General features: G+C 37.4%; 1 protein-coding gene across 3 annotated transcripts in view; it reads left to right on the top strand.

Annotated features, from left to right (window-relative positions):
• Positions 1-17,449, top strand: part of sdr16c5a (short chain dehydrogenase/reductase family 16C, member 5a) — a 68,802-nt gene extending 51,353 nt beyond the window's left edge. For 2 of the 3 annotated variants that reach the window (XM_079379728.1, XM_079379729.1), the window contains exon 7: positions 16,959-17,449. In XM_079379728.1, the coding sequence (XP_079235854.1) occupies positions 16,959-17,055 (97 nt within the window). In that variant the 3' untranslated portion in view covers positions 17,056-17,449. Of the gene's footprint in view, positions 1-11,396; positions 11,474-16,958 lie in introns of all 3 variants that reach the window. The other variant, XR_013782064.1, reaches the window with a different exon arrangement.
• The last annotated feature ends 1,548 nt before the right edge of the window (positions 17,450-18,997 follow it).

Here is an 18,997-nt window from a genome sequence, read left to right as displayed (position 1 = left end):
TTACCACCTTCTTCAGTAAATAGGCTATACACAAATGCCTAGTAAAGCAATAAGTTACTTAAATAATAGCAGTGAGGCAATTTTCAATTTTTCTTTTGTTTGATTAACATTATTAATGCAGTAAATGTACAGATCCATTATATTGATAGACATCCATTATTGTTTGTTTATGATCAGGGACATTTGTAGGATTTGAAATCATGCTATGCTACACTGAGTGCTGCACCCCTCCACTGAGTTTTCTGGGCCCCTTACATGTTGAACATATGTTCAATTCTGTGACAATGACGCTGCTGCCTGCTTTCTCCTCTGTCTCCCCTGCTCTTTTCGCCCCATGTTGTTGGCCTCAGGTTTTGCTATGAGTGCATAAAATTTAATTGTATAAACGTACTGCTGCGCAGTAGCTTGTTTCATGTCGCATGGCAGTAACACATTCATGAAATGGCTTGCAAAATTTCAGAATCACTTGTAGCCCTTCTGGCAGGCACTCTTCAGATTTTGGTAGCCCAAAATTAATTTAACTAGCCAAAAAGGACCTTTTTTAACGGAGAAGTCAAAACATGAATTAAAAACATTTTCAAAACTCAAATATCAAGGAAGGAATTTTATTTAACTATTTAGGGCTACGCGGTATCTGCAGTATTTTTAAAATCAAGTTTAAGGCTTTTTGTTACCTTTTTTTAAGACCTGCACAAATAAAATTAATATGGTATGATCAGCATAGAGCAGTCAAATGTAAAATGACAAGATTAAAAACTCAATTTTCAGTTGAAGGCATTTCATTATTGAATTCAGTGATGTCATCGTCCAGCTCAGTTTAATTTAAATAGTGTCTGTGCAATCAGGTCGACGATAATGCTGGAAATGAAGTGTCCCCAACTAAGCAAGCCAGAGGCGACAGTGGCAAGGAACCAAAACTCCATCCGTGACAGAATGGAGAAAAAACCTTTGGAGAAACCAGGCTCAGTCGGGGTATGGCCAGACGAACCAGCAGTTTGTTCCAACTGCAGCAAAGTCAGATTGTAGGGGCTCAACTGGTTCTAGTGGTCTTTTTCCAATGGCTGTCTAGGTGGCGTGGTCCTCACTGGGGATCTGTCTCTGGGGCTCATCTACACTCTAAAAACTGCTGGGTTAAAAACAACCCAATTTGGGTTATTTGGCAACCCAGCGCTGGGTCAAAAAGGGACGAACCCAGCGCTGGGTTATTTTAACCCAGCAAGTTGGGTTATTATGTTTAACCCAGCATGCTGGGTTGCTTTTTTATGGTTTAAAATTACTACATTGCTAGGCTAAAATGATCCCAAATTAAACCTACAAATCTTGTTCATTTTAAAATCACACAAAGAATGACTTTCAAAAGGTAAATATTTATTAAAAACAAGAGAAAACAGTCAAAAAGTAACATGCATGTAAGAAGAAATGCAGAAAAGTATGGCATTAACAGCTACAGAGTTTATAAATGAAGCATTTAACATTTATTGAATATAACTTGTGATCAAATTGGACTTTTTTGGTAAATTTTATATATTACATAAAAATATACAAAAACACTATTATACAATAATTGTACAATTAGTTAATAGTTAAGTCCTTTACAAACTATTCTGGCATGACCGTACACAAATAAACCACAACATTAACACTGATATTATAACATTCAACAGATGCATGTGTGTGAGAATTTGAGCATGTGTATGAATGACAGCGTGTAAACTCCACTTCTACTAAACAACACATTTAAGATTTTGTTTTTACAAATTATACACTTACAGTTTGTTTCATAGTCCATGAATACAGATCATGCATCACTGTCAATTTTCATGATCTCTTTAGCATAATTGATGTAGTCATGAAGAAGCCCCATCAGCACAGCATGTGACATCTTTTACAACATCCAGGACAGCGTCCTCCTTTAAAACCATTCTTTCATTCATCAGTTTGGGGGAAATATCATTCTCCTCTTTGACCAGCATTCATCCCAGTCACCGCCTGTTCTCTATCAGTGGCCTAAAAAGAAAAAAACATTTGAAAAAAGAAAACATTTAATTAAACTATGCATTTTCAGATAGAAGTGCATCCACATCAGTAAGGATTGGTAAATAGTCTGTTTTATAATTTAATCTGCTTTGTGTGGTTGTTTAATGTCTGTCTACCACAGCGCTCTAGAATGCTATAGTGGCAGCACTAGTGTGAGGGCATGAAATATTGTTTAAATAAATATATTGCTTTCAGAAAGCTACTTCTTTACTGAAACATTAAAACAGACATGACATTCACATACCTCACAATCTTCCATGTACGTGGAGGGCTGCTCTTTAAAGGGTTAGTTCACCAAAAAATGAAAATGGTCATAATTTACTCTCCCCCATGTTGTTCCAGACCCATACAAACTCTGCTAATTTTTGGAACACAAATAAATATATTTAATATTCTCTTAAGCTTTGTCCTCCATTGCAAGTCTGGGAGACCAATATTTTCTTCTGAACAGACATTCGCTATCATATAATTTAAGGTTTATTTATATATAAATATTGGAATGGATTACTTCAACAATAACTATTTATGAATCTTGAAAATACAGATTATCTAGACTCTCAATGGATTAACAAAAAATTATGAGAAAATTTAAAATATATTCATTTGTGTTGTAAAGACAGACAAAAGTCTTATAGGTTTGGAATGACATGAGGGCAAGTAAATTATTTTTTTGTGTGAACAATTCCTTTAAGAAAGGAAGACCAAGAATGATGACTCTCCAAATCAGACATCTCCAAAGTTGGTTTGAGTTCTGCAATGAAAAACACAGACATCAATGTTTACATAAAATATGAACACGTAAACACACTGTTGTTGCATCCAAATGTGAAATAAACAGGCAGGAGACAACAGAAACATTTATTTTCTAAAAAATAACTTGCATCAATCTCAAAAGAATGATGCCTCTGGCTTTCAACATCTACAAAAAAACAAACAAACATTATTTTACTCTTAGTTTAAAAAAAAACAAACAAAAAAATGTTGATAACATAGGATTATGAAGTTGACTTGCCTTATCTTTCCCTCTCTTCTGAAGAAGCTGAGAATATCGCGTCCTCACACGAGCAGGCCTCGGTGTCGTTAACTCCCGACGCGGGCATTAACACACAAGCTCAACAAGTCTGAAATATTACATGAAAAACATTACTTTTAACAATTATCACTTCATCAGCCTCAAAATAATTAAGATAGTCTTTATTACATAACGCCGTTTCCTTTAGGAAACTACATTCAGTTTAACCGCGAAAAATAAGATAACGAATTAACATGTAAATGTGTTAATAACAGTCTATTAACACCTCGAAAGGTGCAGATAATGTAAAATCGTATGTAAATATGACATAAGACACTCACGGACGTTAACGTTATATTAAAAGTATCTCTTCCGTTCAGTAAGTAAAAAAAAAAAGGCCGTTAAGACCGTTTCTGAGGCGAAAACCGCGTCCGCATATTTTTCAATATAAGCTCTTTTCGGACTATTTCCGCCTTCCATGATACCTCAAAATACTCCCGGGCACAAACTATGAATTATGACTTTATATGTTTAATCTTTACTTACCATAACGTCTTTCACTCGCTTCTCGCTTCTTTCAGGCAGAGAAAATGGCGGCTTCTCGCGCTGGTGTCGTCCGACGTTAACGTGACGTGCGTGCTCTTTCACGTCCGCGTTCCCAACCCAGCGCCGCTGGGTTATGTTCAAGACCAATTTTCAACCCAAAACTGGGTTAAAACAACCCAACGTCCTACCCAGCGGCCTCAACCCAGCGTTTGGGTTGAAAAAACAACCCAGCATTTTTTAGAGTGTAGGTGTCCTGGTCTCCGCTGAAGTTCAGGGCTGTAGAGGTCATCTCTGGGTGCTGATCCACCATCTGATCTGGATACGAACTGGATCTGGTGACTGCAGTGACCATCTGGGCTGGATACGGACCGGATCGGGTGGCTGCGGTGACCGCGGAATAAGAGAGAATCAGACTAATATTAGCGTAGATGTCAATCTTCTTACGATGTAACAAGTACATTGTGTGTTATGGGGAGTGTTCCCGGTTCCGGTTGACCTAGTTAATGCAGCCTAACAATCCTTTAATGAATTTGAATATTAGAAGCATATTAGTGTTATGTGTACGCCAGGTTAAAGAGATGGGTCTTTAATCTAGATTTAAACTGACAGAGTGTGTCTGCCTCCCGAACAGTGTTAGGTAGATTGTTCCAGAGTTTGTGCGCTAAATAGAAAAAGGATCTGCCGCTCGCAGTTGATTTTGATATTCTAGGTATTATCAAATGGCCAGAGTTTTGAGAACGTAATGGACGTGGAGGACTAAAATGCGAAAAGGGTTCGCTCAGGTACTGAGGAGCTAAACCATTATAAGTAATCATATATTATAAGCTTTATAAGTAATTAACAAGATTTTAAAGTCTATACGATGTTTGATAGGCAGCCAATGCAGTGTTGACAGAACCGGGCTAATGTACTTTTTGGTTCTAGTAAGAACTCTAGCTGCTGCTTTTTGAACCATTTGTAGTTTATTTATTAAGCGTGCAGAACAACCGCCCAATAAAGCATTACAATAATCTAACCTTGAGGTCATAAACACATGAATTAACATTTCTGCATTTGACATTGAGAGCATAGGTCTCAGTTTACATATATTTTTAAGATGAAAAAAAGCAGTTTTACAAATGCTAGAAACGTGGCTATCAAAGGAGAGATTGTTATCAAATAGCACACCTAGGTTCCTGGCTGATGACGAAGAATTTACAGAGCAGCCATCAAGTGTTAGACAGTGTTCTAGGTTATTACTTTTGGGGGTTTTAGGTCCGATAATGAACACCTCTGTTTTTTCAGAATTTAGCTGTAAGAAATGACTTGTCATCCAGTTTTATATATGAACTATGCATTCCATAAGTTTCTGAATTTGGTGCGTTTCACCAGGCCGCGAAGAAATATAGAGCTCAGTATCATCAGCATAACAGTGAAAAGCTAACCCTATGTTTCCTGATGATATTTCCTAAGGGTAACATGTAAAGCATGAAAAGTATTGGCCCTAGTACTGAGCCTTGAGGTACTCCATACTGCACTTGTGATCGATATGATACGATGCTAAGATCCAGTAGCACTAATAGATCAACCACGATCAGATGATAAGAGCAGGTCATTTGTAACTAATGAGAGCAGTCTCAGTACTATGGGATGGTATAAATCCGGACTGGAAATTCTCACAGATATAATTTTTCTCTAAGAAGGAATATAATTGTGAGGATACTACCTTTTCTAGTATCTTTGACAGATCAAGATTGGTCTGTAATTAACGATCTTTGGGGTCAAGTTGTGTTTTTTTTAATGAGAGGCTTAATAACAGACAATTTAGAGGTTTTGGGGACATATCCTAATGACTAGGGATGCACCGATACCACTTTTTCCAGTACTCGCCCGATGCCGATACTTTTATTTTTGGTACTTGCCGATACCGAGTACAGATACTGATATTTTCATTGCATTTGTACATTTTTTAAATATTGGGTACAGAAATCAAAAGAGTATGTATAATGTTAATTGGTTAACTTATTTTATCAAATAAATACAGTCAAAGCAAAATTTATTCAAACACCTTTAAAATTTCTCACATTATCACGGTTTATTCGCTATAGTTTAGAAAATGGTAATAAAATATGACAAGAACTCAAAGTAAAACTGTGTCTGAACAAATTCAGCTTGATAATGTCAGATAACTTTGATAGAAAGGTGCATAATGGATTACAATCAACCAAAAATGATTCAGACAGCTGTTAGTATGACAATATTTACACAACTATCAATACTCTGTCGGGCCACCCTTAGCCTTAATGACAGCCTATAGTCTCCTTGGCATGCTATAATCCAGGTTTATGCAAACCTGAACTTCATTTTTTTTTCCCAGACTCAGTCTGAATAATTTTTTGTCCCAAATTTGTATAAATTTTACAGGAAGTCCACTGTATGAAACATTTTTAGTTATAATATGTCACAGTTTACTTTATTTTGATTTGACTGTATAATATCTTTGGTTATTTTCACACTTAATTATGAAAATGTATTTTACAAGTTTTTGTTACTTTCACTGTTCATTTTTTTTTGCTCTATGGTACATCATCTTTAATTTAATAGCATTAGAGCTGCTCCATTGCAGCGGCTCAGTACTGTAATTACGCGTTTTGCTGTAATAATGCAGGGAACCACTTGTTATAAATCTCCTAACTGTGATATTTTCAGAAATAAAAGTTGCTTTTTTTCAACTGAAACATGCTGCAATTTATATTCCAAAGCCACTCATATAATGCATAATCACTCACGAAATAAGCAAAACACGCGCACGTATTTGTACTGGTGCAGAATGAGAGGGACAAGTACAGAACATAGGCATAGGCTGTTAGTTTCATTTTCGCCAGAATGTTGTGTATGCTTAAGTTTGAAAATAAATGATGGTTTATAGTGAATACACCTATAAATTGTCTTATATTTACGATTTAGTTTTAAGCCAAATGATGCGTGTGCCAAGTGAGCGAACATCAATAAAGATCACACAACAGAAGTGTGCGCACGCTCTCTCTCTCTCTCTCCCTCCCTCCCTACCATTAAGTAACTAGTGTATTGTTTTACTTGTTTTTGACACATCCGACCAAACTACAAACTATCCAGTGATGTCTGTGAGAAAGGGATCTGCGCCGCCGCGCACTCAATCCACTCAGCATGCTTTGCTTAGCCCATCAGCTCTCGCACATCTATATAGCTATACAGGCGTCAATACTGAATGTTTAACATTAATTTCATTGCATGCATATACTTTATAGACATACTTAATCTCTAATAACTCCATTCTGCTGTCTGTTGTCTGTATTTCTTTGTCTGAATATGGCACTTATCACATGCTGTGTGGTATCGACCTTTGGTATTGGGGCATTTTAACGAGTACAAGTACAGGAGCTCAGTATCAGTGCATCCCTACTAATGACAATGACGAATTAATAATAGCCAAAAGAGGATCTATGACTTCTGGAAGCACCTCTTTTAGTAGTTTAGATGGAATAGGGTCTTACATGCATGTTGTTGGTTTAGTTGATTTAACAAGTTTATACAATTCTTCCTCTCCTATAGTAGAGAAGTGAAGTGAAGTGACATTCAGCCAAGTATGGTGACCCATACTCGGAATTCGTGCTCTGCATTTAACCCATCCAACGTGCACACACACAGCAGTGAACACACACACACCGTGAACACACACCCGGAGCAGTGGGCAGCCATTTTATGCTGCAGCGACCGGGGAGCAGTTGGGGGTTCGGTGCCTTGCTCAAGGGCACCTCAGTCGTGGTATTGAGGGTGGAGAGAGCGCTGGGCATTCACTCCCCCCACCTAAAATCCCTGCTGGCCTGAGACTCGAACCCGCAACCTTCGGATTACAAGTCCGACTCTCTAACCATTAGGCCACGACTTCCCACCCATGAGTGGAACTGTTCCTCAGGGGATCTATAGTGCATGGTTAAAATTTGATCTCCTAATAGTATCGATTTTGGAATTAAAGTAGTTCCTAAAATCATTACTGCTGTGCTGTTGGGAAATGTCAACACTTGTTGATGCTTTATTTTTTGTTAATTTTGCCACTTAACCTTTTCAAATAACAATCACAGTCCCGCACAGTGAGTGACCTTACATATGCTGATAAGATCTGATTTTCTCTGGTCATTGTTAAAAAAACAAGTTAACAAACTTAAGACTTTTATTATACCAATATACCTATATATATACAGTGGGTACGGAAAGTATTCAGACCCCCTTAAATTTTTCACTCTTTGCTATATTGCAGCCATTTGCTAAAATCATTTAAGTTCATTTTTTTCCTCATTAATGTACACACAGCACCCCATATTGACAGAAAAACACAGAATTGTTGACATTTTTGCAGATTTATTAAAAAAGAAAAACTGAAATATCGCATGGTCCTAAGTATTCAGACCCTTTGCTGTGACACTCATATATTTAACTCAGGTGCTGTCCATTTCTTCGGGTCATCCTTGAGATGGTTCTACACCTTCATTTGAGTCCAGCTGTGTTTGATTATACTGACCGGACTTAATTAGGAAAGCCACACACCTGTCTATATAAGACCTTACAGCTCACAGTGCATGTCAGAGCAAATGAGAATCATGAGGTCAAAGGAACTGCCTGAAGAGCTCAGAGACAGAATTGTGGCAAGGCACAGATCTGGCCAAGGTTACAAAAAAAATTCTGCTGCACTTAAGGTTCCTAAGAGCACAGTGGCCTCCATAATCCTTAAATGGATGACATTTGGGACGACCAGAACCCTTCTTAGAGCTGGCCGTCCGGCCAAACTGAGCTATCGGCGGAGAAGAGCCTTGGTGAGAGAGGTAAAGAAGAACCCAAAGATCACTGTGGCTGACCTCCAGAGATGCAGTCGGGAGATGGGAGAAAGTTGTAGAAAGTCAACCATCACTGCAGCCCTCCACCAGTCGGGGCTTTATGGCAGAGTGGCCCGACGGAAGCCTCTCCTCAGTGCAAGACACATGAAAGCCCGCATGGAGTTTGCTAAAAAACACCTGAAGATTCTCTGGTTTGATGAGACCAAGATAGAACTTTTTGGCCTTAATTCTAAGCGGTATGTGTGGAGAAAACCAGGCACTGCTCATCACCTGTCCAATACAGTCCCAACAGTGAAGCATGGTGGTGGCAGCATCATGCTGTGGGGGTGTTTTTCAGCTGCAGGGACAGGACGACTGGTTGCAATCGAGGGAAAGATGAATGTGGCCAAGTACAGGGATATCCTGGGCGAAAACCGTCTCCAGAGTGCTCAGGACCTCAGACTGGGCCGAAGGTTTACCTTCCAACAAGACAATGACCCTAAGCACACAGCTAAAATAATGAAGGAGTGGCTTCACAACAACTCCGTGACTGTTCTTGAATGGCCCAGCCAGAGCCCTGACTTAAACCCAATTGAGCATCTCTGGAGAGACCTAAAAATGGCTGTCCACCAACGTTTACCATCCAACCTGACAGAACTGGAGAGGATCTGCAAGGAGGAATGGAGGATCCCCAAATCCAGGTGTGAAAAACTTGTTGCATCTTTCCCAAAAAGACTCATGGCTGTATTAGATTAAAAGGGTGCTTCTACTAAATACTGAGCAAAGGGTCTGAATGCTTAGGACCATGTGATATTTCAGAAAAATTTAAACACACACACAGTATGTATTTTAAATTTTTAATGTTGGGTTGTTTGTGTAACGTCTGTTTTTTGTTGTTAAAATAAATATGCTGCCATTTTGTGCTATTGTGGTGATACTGTGAATATTTTTTTTTATTTTTTTTTTATATATTTTTGGGGGATTTTTGCCTATATTCAGACAGGGTTTCTAGTTGCATCTTTAGTGATTTCAACTTGTCTTGTCCCAAAGAGGTGGATTTAGAGGTTTTTGCAAAAAAAAAAGCACAAGTGGATTTAGCTGGTTTTGACGCAAAAGAAAATCTAACTTGTTAAAAACCAATGTATTGTCTAGTGACATTTTTGAAAAAAAGTTTTTTTATTCATTTATAAAATGAAACTACTGAACCTGATCATACGAGCCTGATAAAAAAAAATGCTCATTTAAAAGAAAAGAAGTCTGATGGATTTAGAGGGTTTTGCATCTGAACCTAATATATATATTAGGGATGTAACGATTACCGGTTTGACGATAAATCATGATAAAATTCCCCACGGTTTGTATTACCGTTTCATATTTTAATTATCATTAAAACCGTATTCGATTACCGCGATCTGAACAAGTCACGATAAATAAATACTGTCCAGCATAAAGCAGAGTGTAACAGTATCACGTGTGCACGGCAGCAGAGTAGTTTCATTATGAGTGAAAACAGGGCAGAAAAGCTGGGAGGTTTTAAAAGAGTGCTGAGGGAATTATACAAATGAATAATATATCAGTGAATTAATTATATGAATGTACCTCTGAAGGATCTGACTGTCTTCAGAAACGATTAGATGGCATTTTGTTTTCATCTCAGCTCCATGTAATACCTAAAGGAAGTGTTCTTTAACACAATACTGCTTTGTTCGTGGAGTTCACGTGAATCAGCTGTAATTCAGCTTTTCCATATAAAGCGCCACCTGCTGTCAGAGAGTGGATTTACAGACACTTATTTACATTCAGCCTGTGTGCAGTTTCTGTCTGGCCAAAAAATGGACCAAATTTGCATGCCCTGCTGTAAATTTTAACCGGTTGATGAAAAACAAGCGTTTTGTGTAGAATCCACAAAACAAACAATGTGGATTCTACACATTTAAACAATTCAGTTAAGCTATATAGAATTATTTATGGAGCAGATAACTGGATAGAGAGTTGGACTTGTAACCTGAAGGTTGTGGGTCCGAGTCTCAGGTCCGGCAGGGATTGTAGGTGGGGAGTGAATAACCAACACTCTCTCCCCCCTCAATACCACGACTGAGGTGAGACCCTTGAGCAAGGCACCGAACCCCCAACTGCTCCCCGGGCGCCGCAACATCGGCTGCCCACTGCTCCGGGTGTATGTTCACTACTGTGTGTACACTTGGATGGGTCAAATGCAGAGCACAAATTCCGAGTATCGGTCACCATACTTGGCCACACACCTCTTCCCCTCTCCCCTTCCCCTTATTAATCAATTATCATTTTGACTTAACTCTTTTCTTTAAAGGCTGAAATGTGAGGTTTACCTTTTATATGAAACTTTTTCAAAGCTTTATTTGAACATTTACATTATTTATTTGAACATGCTATTAAACTGGTGTCAGTCAAGTTGTCATTTAAAAACCAGACCTCATTGGTAATGTTATTGTTTTAGTGATTATGCAAACAAAACATAATTTTATTGGCTGTTTGTTGATTTTTAAGTTTAAAACTTGGTGAAGTGATTTATGTTTCGGTACTTTTTGAACATCTCCAGCACATTTTAACAATACCGTGATAATACTGATAACCGTGATAATGTTGATCACTATAATCGTGATGAGAAATTTTCATACTGTTACATCCCTAATATACACACACACACACACACACACACACATATATATATATATATATATATATATATATATATATTAGGGCTGCACGAAAAATCTAAATTTGATTTCAAACGAGGGGGCCAGCCTTGTACCGTATTGTCCCAAATATTGTTTTTTTTCATAGAAATGCATCTCAATAAACAATGCCGTCTTATATTTGAGCTCTAGACTATTGCATGTCAATAATACCGTTCATCCGCAAAAATAGGTGGCACCAAATACAGGTAAATGAGTTCCCTGGACTGAAGCAACTTGATAAACTATGGTCATTTACAGTACCAGGACTGCATGATGGCGAGTGACTGTCCAAAACATAGCGGTTCAAAAGTTGGCCAAGTAAACCAGCAACTGAGGCAAGTTCATGATGCAAATTTTACACTCATTGTGATAAATGCGGCCGCTGCACGCTCAGGAGTCTCATTATAACAAAGTGCAAAATGATGTAAATGTAAATTCATTGTGTAAAGCTTCATTGATTATAACGGAACTTTGTGAGATTGTGATAAAGTGACAGTTTTTAATTATTATAAAAGATGTGCTCTTTGCACGCTTTCTTGGCTAATCCATTCAGAATTTGAATAAGTTTTGTTTTATACTTGCCTGATGCTAAGTCTGCCAAATGACTAAATGTAAATGTAAATGCTAAGAGGACCATTGACAGCTTACACGCTGCAAAGTTTTGGGAATGACATCCGCATATAAATGTGGCATTGTCACTATCAATGGACAGGACAAAAATATGTCAAAAAGGATGTACATTAAGGCTAAAGCACCAGTTCATGACCATAAAGTTCCCAGGATTCTGCCATATTTGTATTGTGCATTGTGTATTAAAATATATATATATATTTTTTTTTTTTGCTATATCTGCTTGTTCCAGAGACAGCTATAGTTCTTAACTGAACATGTGGGAGAAGTATTCTGAATTGGCAAAAAAAAAATTTGTTAAAATCAAAATGTTTCTATATTAATTTGTGCAGTTTTCAAATGTTTATTAAAAGTGCAAAAATTCATAAAAATCTGAAAAATCTGAAAGTCGTCAATATTTTACTTTTTCAGGCAGCATTTTATGTGTATGGTTCTAATTTCAATTTTGGTTTTCAGCATTTAACCGCTCTTTTTTTTCATTATGGATAAAAAAAAAAAAACGAAAAATTAATGTATGCAAAAGTACACGGACCACGACGGTCTAAATAGAATGATAATCTTGTGACAAGCTGTGACAATTACTGATGCCACAACTGACAAACTCTGATGATAAAGCAACGCCTGTTTGTGTGGGCTGTAAGACAGTCTTCAGTGCATAAAATTGACCAATTAATTCCCATCTCTGATTGCTTTTGTGTAGAGATGCACCGATTGCAATTTTCTTGGCAGATTTTGTGACCTGTCGATACTGATTTTTGCCGATTGCAATTTTTCTTTCTAAGAACTATAATTGACAGCAGATACAAACAAAAATCTATGCTTTTTTTCAATGCAAAAACAAAATAGTTACAGATGTTCTTACACTAAAACAATTCTCAAAATAAAGTGCTCTGTGACTGGAAATAGGTAGAAATAACAATTAACTTAATACAACAATTAAGTTGCTGTATATAACAAAACAGATGCCAGTCCATTTGCCACTGCCTATAAATTGTCTTTTTTTTTTCTCTAGCCTTATTAAACGTGTCATCTTTCACATCAAATTCTAACATTTTCAATTAATTCAGTTAGAATATTAAGAAACTGTAGAGTTGTTACCATTCAAATGAAAAGAGTATCAACAAAACACTGCATCTGAAACCAGCTGCATCTGAAGTGGCATTTGATGTATTTACACAGATTGTTTGATGAAGTTGTGATGCCATAAATGCATTTGCACCACAAAATTTCAGATGTATAAATAATTTTATAAGATTGTTTTAACATTTTCTTACTTTTACTTTGTCATTTAGCAGACGCTTTTATCCAAAGTGACTTACAAATAAGAAAAAGTAACTAAAACTAAGTTTAAAATTCTGTAAATACTATATACACACATTTAAGAAAATAAATTAAATAAAATTGACAAGTGCATACAACAACATTTCAATACTAAACATTTAAATGAAAACAAAAAATAATCTAAAAACAATTCAAAATATTAAAACAACAAAAGCTATGAGTATAATAATGCTTCTAACATAACACTAAGCTAAACACCAAAAAACAACTACATGTGTATGTACAGCCACACACATATACATACATATAAAAATAAATTCAGTATATATATATTATTTCATTTCCATATAGTATGAAGTACTAAAATAACTAAAATTAAATCAAACTAAAACTGAATAAACAACCTATACGGACATCAACACTGACTTAGAACAACAACTTACTTACACATAGTAAGAAATGGTTATAAAAACTGAAACAGAAGTGAAACAAGTAGTAGGAAAGAGGAAAAATAAAAAGCGATACTTATATCCTTTGCCGGTGTCCCTGTGCATGGTAGAGTTGATGGTCTTTACACTCTTCGGTCTTCACACGGTCATTTTTTTAACATACAAATAAGAAATGTTGGGGAAATAGTGATACTTTTAAATATGAAACCAAACCACCAGCAAATGACTGTTTTAATGAGTCATATAGCCATTCGTAACGATTCGTTCGAATGGCTGATTCATGCAAGTGACCGTCTTAATGAATGGGTTACTGAATCATTGACTCACTTGATTTGTTCAAAAACGTGGATTTATTCAGTAACGAAACACCGCTGTGTTGCTGGGAGACACAACAGTTCTGCTCTGGCTGTGACTGGAACTATTTTCGTCAGCGAGCAAAAACTGAGAATATCGTCTCTAAACTTCTTGTTTATTGAACTACTGTTGTATAAAATCAGTGTCACATTGCAATCGTGGATATGCAGGGAAATATCTTGGTCGTGTAATGTTGCTTACCTAAATTTATTTTATTTATTCTTTTTTTTTTTACCACAGTGTGCGTCTATAACTTTGAGTGCTGTTGGGCTCTGTCTCACACACTCACTCAGGCTGCACGAGCCTCATCTGCCACGACATCAGTACATTATCAGTCGCTGTTTACATTGAATGCAATAAAAAATAAAAATAATATCTGCTTGTCCCAGACAGGTGTTAATCGGGCCCTGTTGTTCCCCTACAGTTTACTTTTTACTGCATGTATTACAAATTACGAACTTTGTGTCTTCCTCGCTCACAGTGAAGAACTTCCATGCTGATGACATGTTATGCGGATTTGAGCGTAAGTGTGACGTCAAAACGTACCGGCTCGGATTCGGCAGACTGACCGGCCGGTCACCGGTCCTGGCCGATCATGTGGAAAATCAGCTCCCTGGCCAGTCGATCGGTGCATCTCTAGTTTTGTGTTTTAAATAGTACCGTCATAATTATAAAAGTTGCATTATTTACTCATCTAACTTACAACAACGACAAACCATGTTTCACTGCAAAACTCAGACATGTCCGTCAGGCCAAAGAAGATGCTTACAGAAAGGGGAATAAAGTCTTGTATAAACAGGCCAAATACACACTGGAAAAGGAGATCAGAGTGGCAAAGAGGAATTATTCTGACAAGCTAAGGAAAGATATCACCAGTTTCAAGACACCATACCCCAGCGCTCTGGAGAATCAACAACTGGCAGACAATTTGAATGTCTTTTACTGTAGGTTTGAAAAAACAACCCACACCTCTCCACACAACCATTAACACCTCCAGCAACCCCCCTCTCCCCCATACCTACAATTCAAATCAGTGAAGATGACGTGTGCCAGGTCTTCAGAAAGAACAAAAGAAGGAAAGCACCAGGTCCAGACCGTGTGTCACCACCCTGCCTAAAAACCGGTGCTGAAGAGCTGGCCCCCATCTTCACACATATGTTCAACAGATCACTGGAGCTGTGCGAAGTCCCCTCATGCTTCAAATGCTCCACCATCATCCCCGTCCCAAAGAAACCCAAAATTACTGGACTTAATGACTAAAGACATGTGGCTCTAACGTCTGTGGCCATGAAATCATTTAAAAGACTGGTTTTGGATTATCTGAAGGACATCACTGGACCCTTACTGGACCCCCTGCAGTTTGCCTACAGAGCAAACAGGTCTGTGGATGATGCTGTCAATATGGGACTGCACTTCATCCTGCAGCATCTGGACAGACCAGGGACTTGTGTGAGGATCCTGTTTGTGGACTTAAGCTCCGCTTTTAACACCATCATCACGGACACCCTTCAGAATAAACTGACACAGCTCTCCGTCCCCACCTCCGTCTGTCAGTGGATCAACAGCTTCCTGACAGACAGACAGCAGTCAGTAAAGCTTGGTAAATTCACATCCAGCACCCCCACCATTAGCACTGGAGCTCCTCAGGCCTGCATTCTCTCCCCACTGTTCTTCTACACCAACGACTGCACATCTAAAGACCCCTCTGTCAAGTTCCTGAAGTTTGCAGACGACACCACAATGATCGGCCTCATTCAGGACAGTGACGAGTCTGCTTACAGACAGGAGGTTAAGGAGCTGGCTGTATGGTGCAGTCTTAACAACCTGGAGCTTAACACGCTCAAAACTGTGGAGATGATCGTGGACTTCAGGAGAAACCCCCCTGCACTCCCCCCACTCACCATCATGAACAGCACTGTAACAACAGTGGAGTCATTCCGATTCCTGGGCACCACCATCTCTCAGGACCTGAAGTGGGACAATCACATTGACTCTATTGTGAAAAAGGCCCAGCAGAGGTTGTACTTCCTTCGCCAGCTGAGGAAGTTCAACTTGCTACAGGAGCTGCTGAAACAATTCTACTCTGCCATCATTGAATACATCCTCTGCACTTCAATAACTGTCTGGTTCAGCTCAGCTACCAAATCTGACCTCAGAAGACTACCGAGGGTAGTCCGGACTGCTGAGCGAATCATTGGTACAACCTTCCCCACTCTCCAAGTGTACTTATCCAGAGTGAGCAAAAGGGCTTGTAAAATCTCTGGACCCTTCACATTCAGCACACTCCCTCTTTGAACTGTTACCGTCTGGTTGACGCTACAGAGCTCTGGGAACCAGAACGACCAGACACAGAAACAGTTTCTTCCCTCAGGCAATCCATCTCATGAACACTTGACAATAAAACGCAGAACACACAACTCTTATTTATTTATCTAATTTTTTCATTTTAAATTTGCACATATCAGACCTGTTCACACATAATTGTCTATATTATATATTGTGTTTTTGCTGTTTTATACATTGCCTATTTGGATATTTGTATTATTCTTTATTATCTGTGTCCTGTCCTGTTGCTGTCTCTCTGTTGCACTGTGGAGCTTCTGTCACTATAACAAATTCCTTGTATGTGTAAACATACTTGGCCAATAAAGCTCATTCTGATTCTGATTTGAATGGGAAGAAGCATTCTTTCTTATTTTAATGTCCTCTGTGTGCTTTTTACAGAAACATGTTTTAACCTGCCTGATGATAATCCTATCAATTAAATCATCAAATTAAAAATTACATTATATTATTCCAGTATGAAGCTGAGGGTGTTGATTTTCAGTCCATTAGGTGATAATTAGCTGAATGATCTAATTTATAGGTTTGGTCATTATGTAACATAATTTAGGTTTGGTCATTATGTATAATTTATGTTCAGTCCTGAACGTTGGCCTTTTACAGTTTTTCTGGCTGCCATGCTCAAATTTGAAATGAAAATTTCAACACGAGCTGTCTTTGTGGGTAGGATATCATTAATGATAGAAAGAAAAAAAATAAGAATTATGATTTTGTAATGTGAGCAGTTTTTTCTCCCTTTAATATCATTGTTTTTTCTTTACAGTGTTATCCCATTCAAGCAATCGGTCATCCTGGGTATGTACTTTGGGGCCTTCAATTTCATGGATGCTTTCAAAGGACGGGAAAAGAAGAGGGACTAAATGTAATAGAATGGAGTTCTCTAATTTTGATACTTAATATCTTAATTTTTTCATGATTTGTAACTGCCTCTACCAAACAGTTATTACAGGGCCTCTTATGACATGCATCATAAGTAAATGGAGTCTGAATTGCATACGGTTTTGACTTTTGAACTAAAAATGTAATTTTTAATGTTAGGCATAGTTATAATTTGATGTCTTATTTCAAAACCATGATGTATAGATGTGATAATTCCAGTAACAACAATGTCAGATGTACCTGTGCTATAATGGTACACATGTCTGAATATGCATTCACCCGTTTTGCCAGCAATTGTTCACTGATTGTAAGTTTTTTCCATAACCTCTCAAAAAAGCATACTGATAGTCTAATAAAAATTATATTATGGTGCTGAAACTTTTTTCTTTTAGGTTTTATACATTACTTAGAGTTTTGCACAGTCCTTTTAATGGCTAGGATCCTAGATTTGCATGCATATGGTACCATCTTGTGTTAAGCATTTTTTTTGTGATATTATAAATATCCTAGAAAGAAAAAACTTTTTTTTCTTGCAGGAACTCTGGACAAAATGATTGGCTAATATCATGTTTGAGCGTTATGACATTACACACATATGAAATCAGAGATTTGAATCAGTTCCTGAGGTTGTGTTTGAGATTTTTGATAGCAGAACACGAGACTTGCAGGGAGGAAGAAATAGATTTATTGTTTGCCATCACAACACCTCATTTCACAGTTCATCAGACAAAAAAAGTTATTCACAAAATACAATGCCACCCAGCACATGAGAGAGGACATTATATATTATAAAAATTGAATGCATAGCATCAGTGATGGTTCTAGACTTGCTGGGTGGCCCTAAGCAAAACTGTCAGTGTATTCATAAAAAAATGGCAGATTCAATGTCAACAAACAACTGTTTGAAACAGTCAGTAATACAAAAAAAAAATAAAACATCTCTCTGCATATAATGCAAATGTATGGGACGTCCAAAGATGATGCTTCAGAAACTACACAAAGTGAAAACGAGGTAATCTGTACAACCCCTGTTGATAAATGAATGTCTTCTTAGGTGGCACGATAGGTGTGTGTAAGAAACATACAAATTAGGGGTGTAAAGGTACACATAAAGTATTCGTACCGAATATTTTCAATACGGGTCTTTCGGTTCCGTACACAGGTATACCAAACAAATACAGTATTGTTTTAACCACTGCATGAGTGTAATTTCATTGGAAACTTCCAGTTTTATATATTGTTACTTTTGATAAGAAACAAAGTTTAGTCTTTCAAATTATGCCCTTATTTTTAAAGGAAATTCAAACAAAAAAATGTTTTTGACACTTTTGACTCTCTTTGATGTGACGTGACAAATCCTGTATAAATGCCTCAGTTCAAACTGCAGTGCAAAACAAGTGCGAGCATGATTATCCCTTTCTCTTTTGTAGAATATCAGAGACTGAATCAGACAAATTTAAGATGCATCAGAACATTGAAACCTGAGAAGCTGAGATTCCAGAAAGAGGGGCCTCAAGTATGGAAGTAGAATAATGCCAATAGTTTTTGAAACATAAAGCATGCTGAATTCCACAAATCGAAAAAAAAGATGCATTGCAATTAACAGTGCTTGCATTTGAATGCCTTGTATTTCTAGGGCTTGCATTTTTAGGTCCTGAAATTTAACATAGTTGTTTATTTAAGCTGTGAATATTTCAATTCAAAATATTTCACACACATTTTCATAATAAAAAATTAAATAATTAATATTCACCTTACAGAATTCACTTCCAAAATATTCAATCTGTTTAAAAATACGATGTATAATATTCGACAGGCAAATTTCGGTCATTTTATTTCACTTTCCAAATTCGCTGCCACAAATTCAGTGGTTAAAATTCGGCAGAAAAATCCATGTAGTGATAGCTGCAGCCCGGAGACCTG

This window comes from Barbus barbus (genome assembly GCF_936440315.1).
Source record: "Barbus barbus genome assembly, chromosome: 26".
Classification (NCBI taxonomy): Eukaryota; Metazoa; Chordata; class Actinopteri; order Cypriniformes; family Cyprinidae; genus Barbus; species Barbus barbus.
This window is presented reverse-complemented; position numbering and strand designations above follow the sequence as displayed.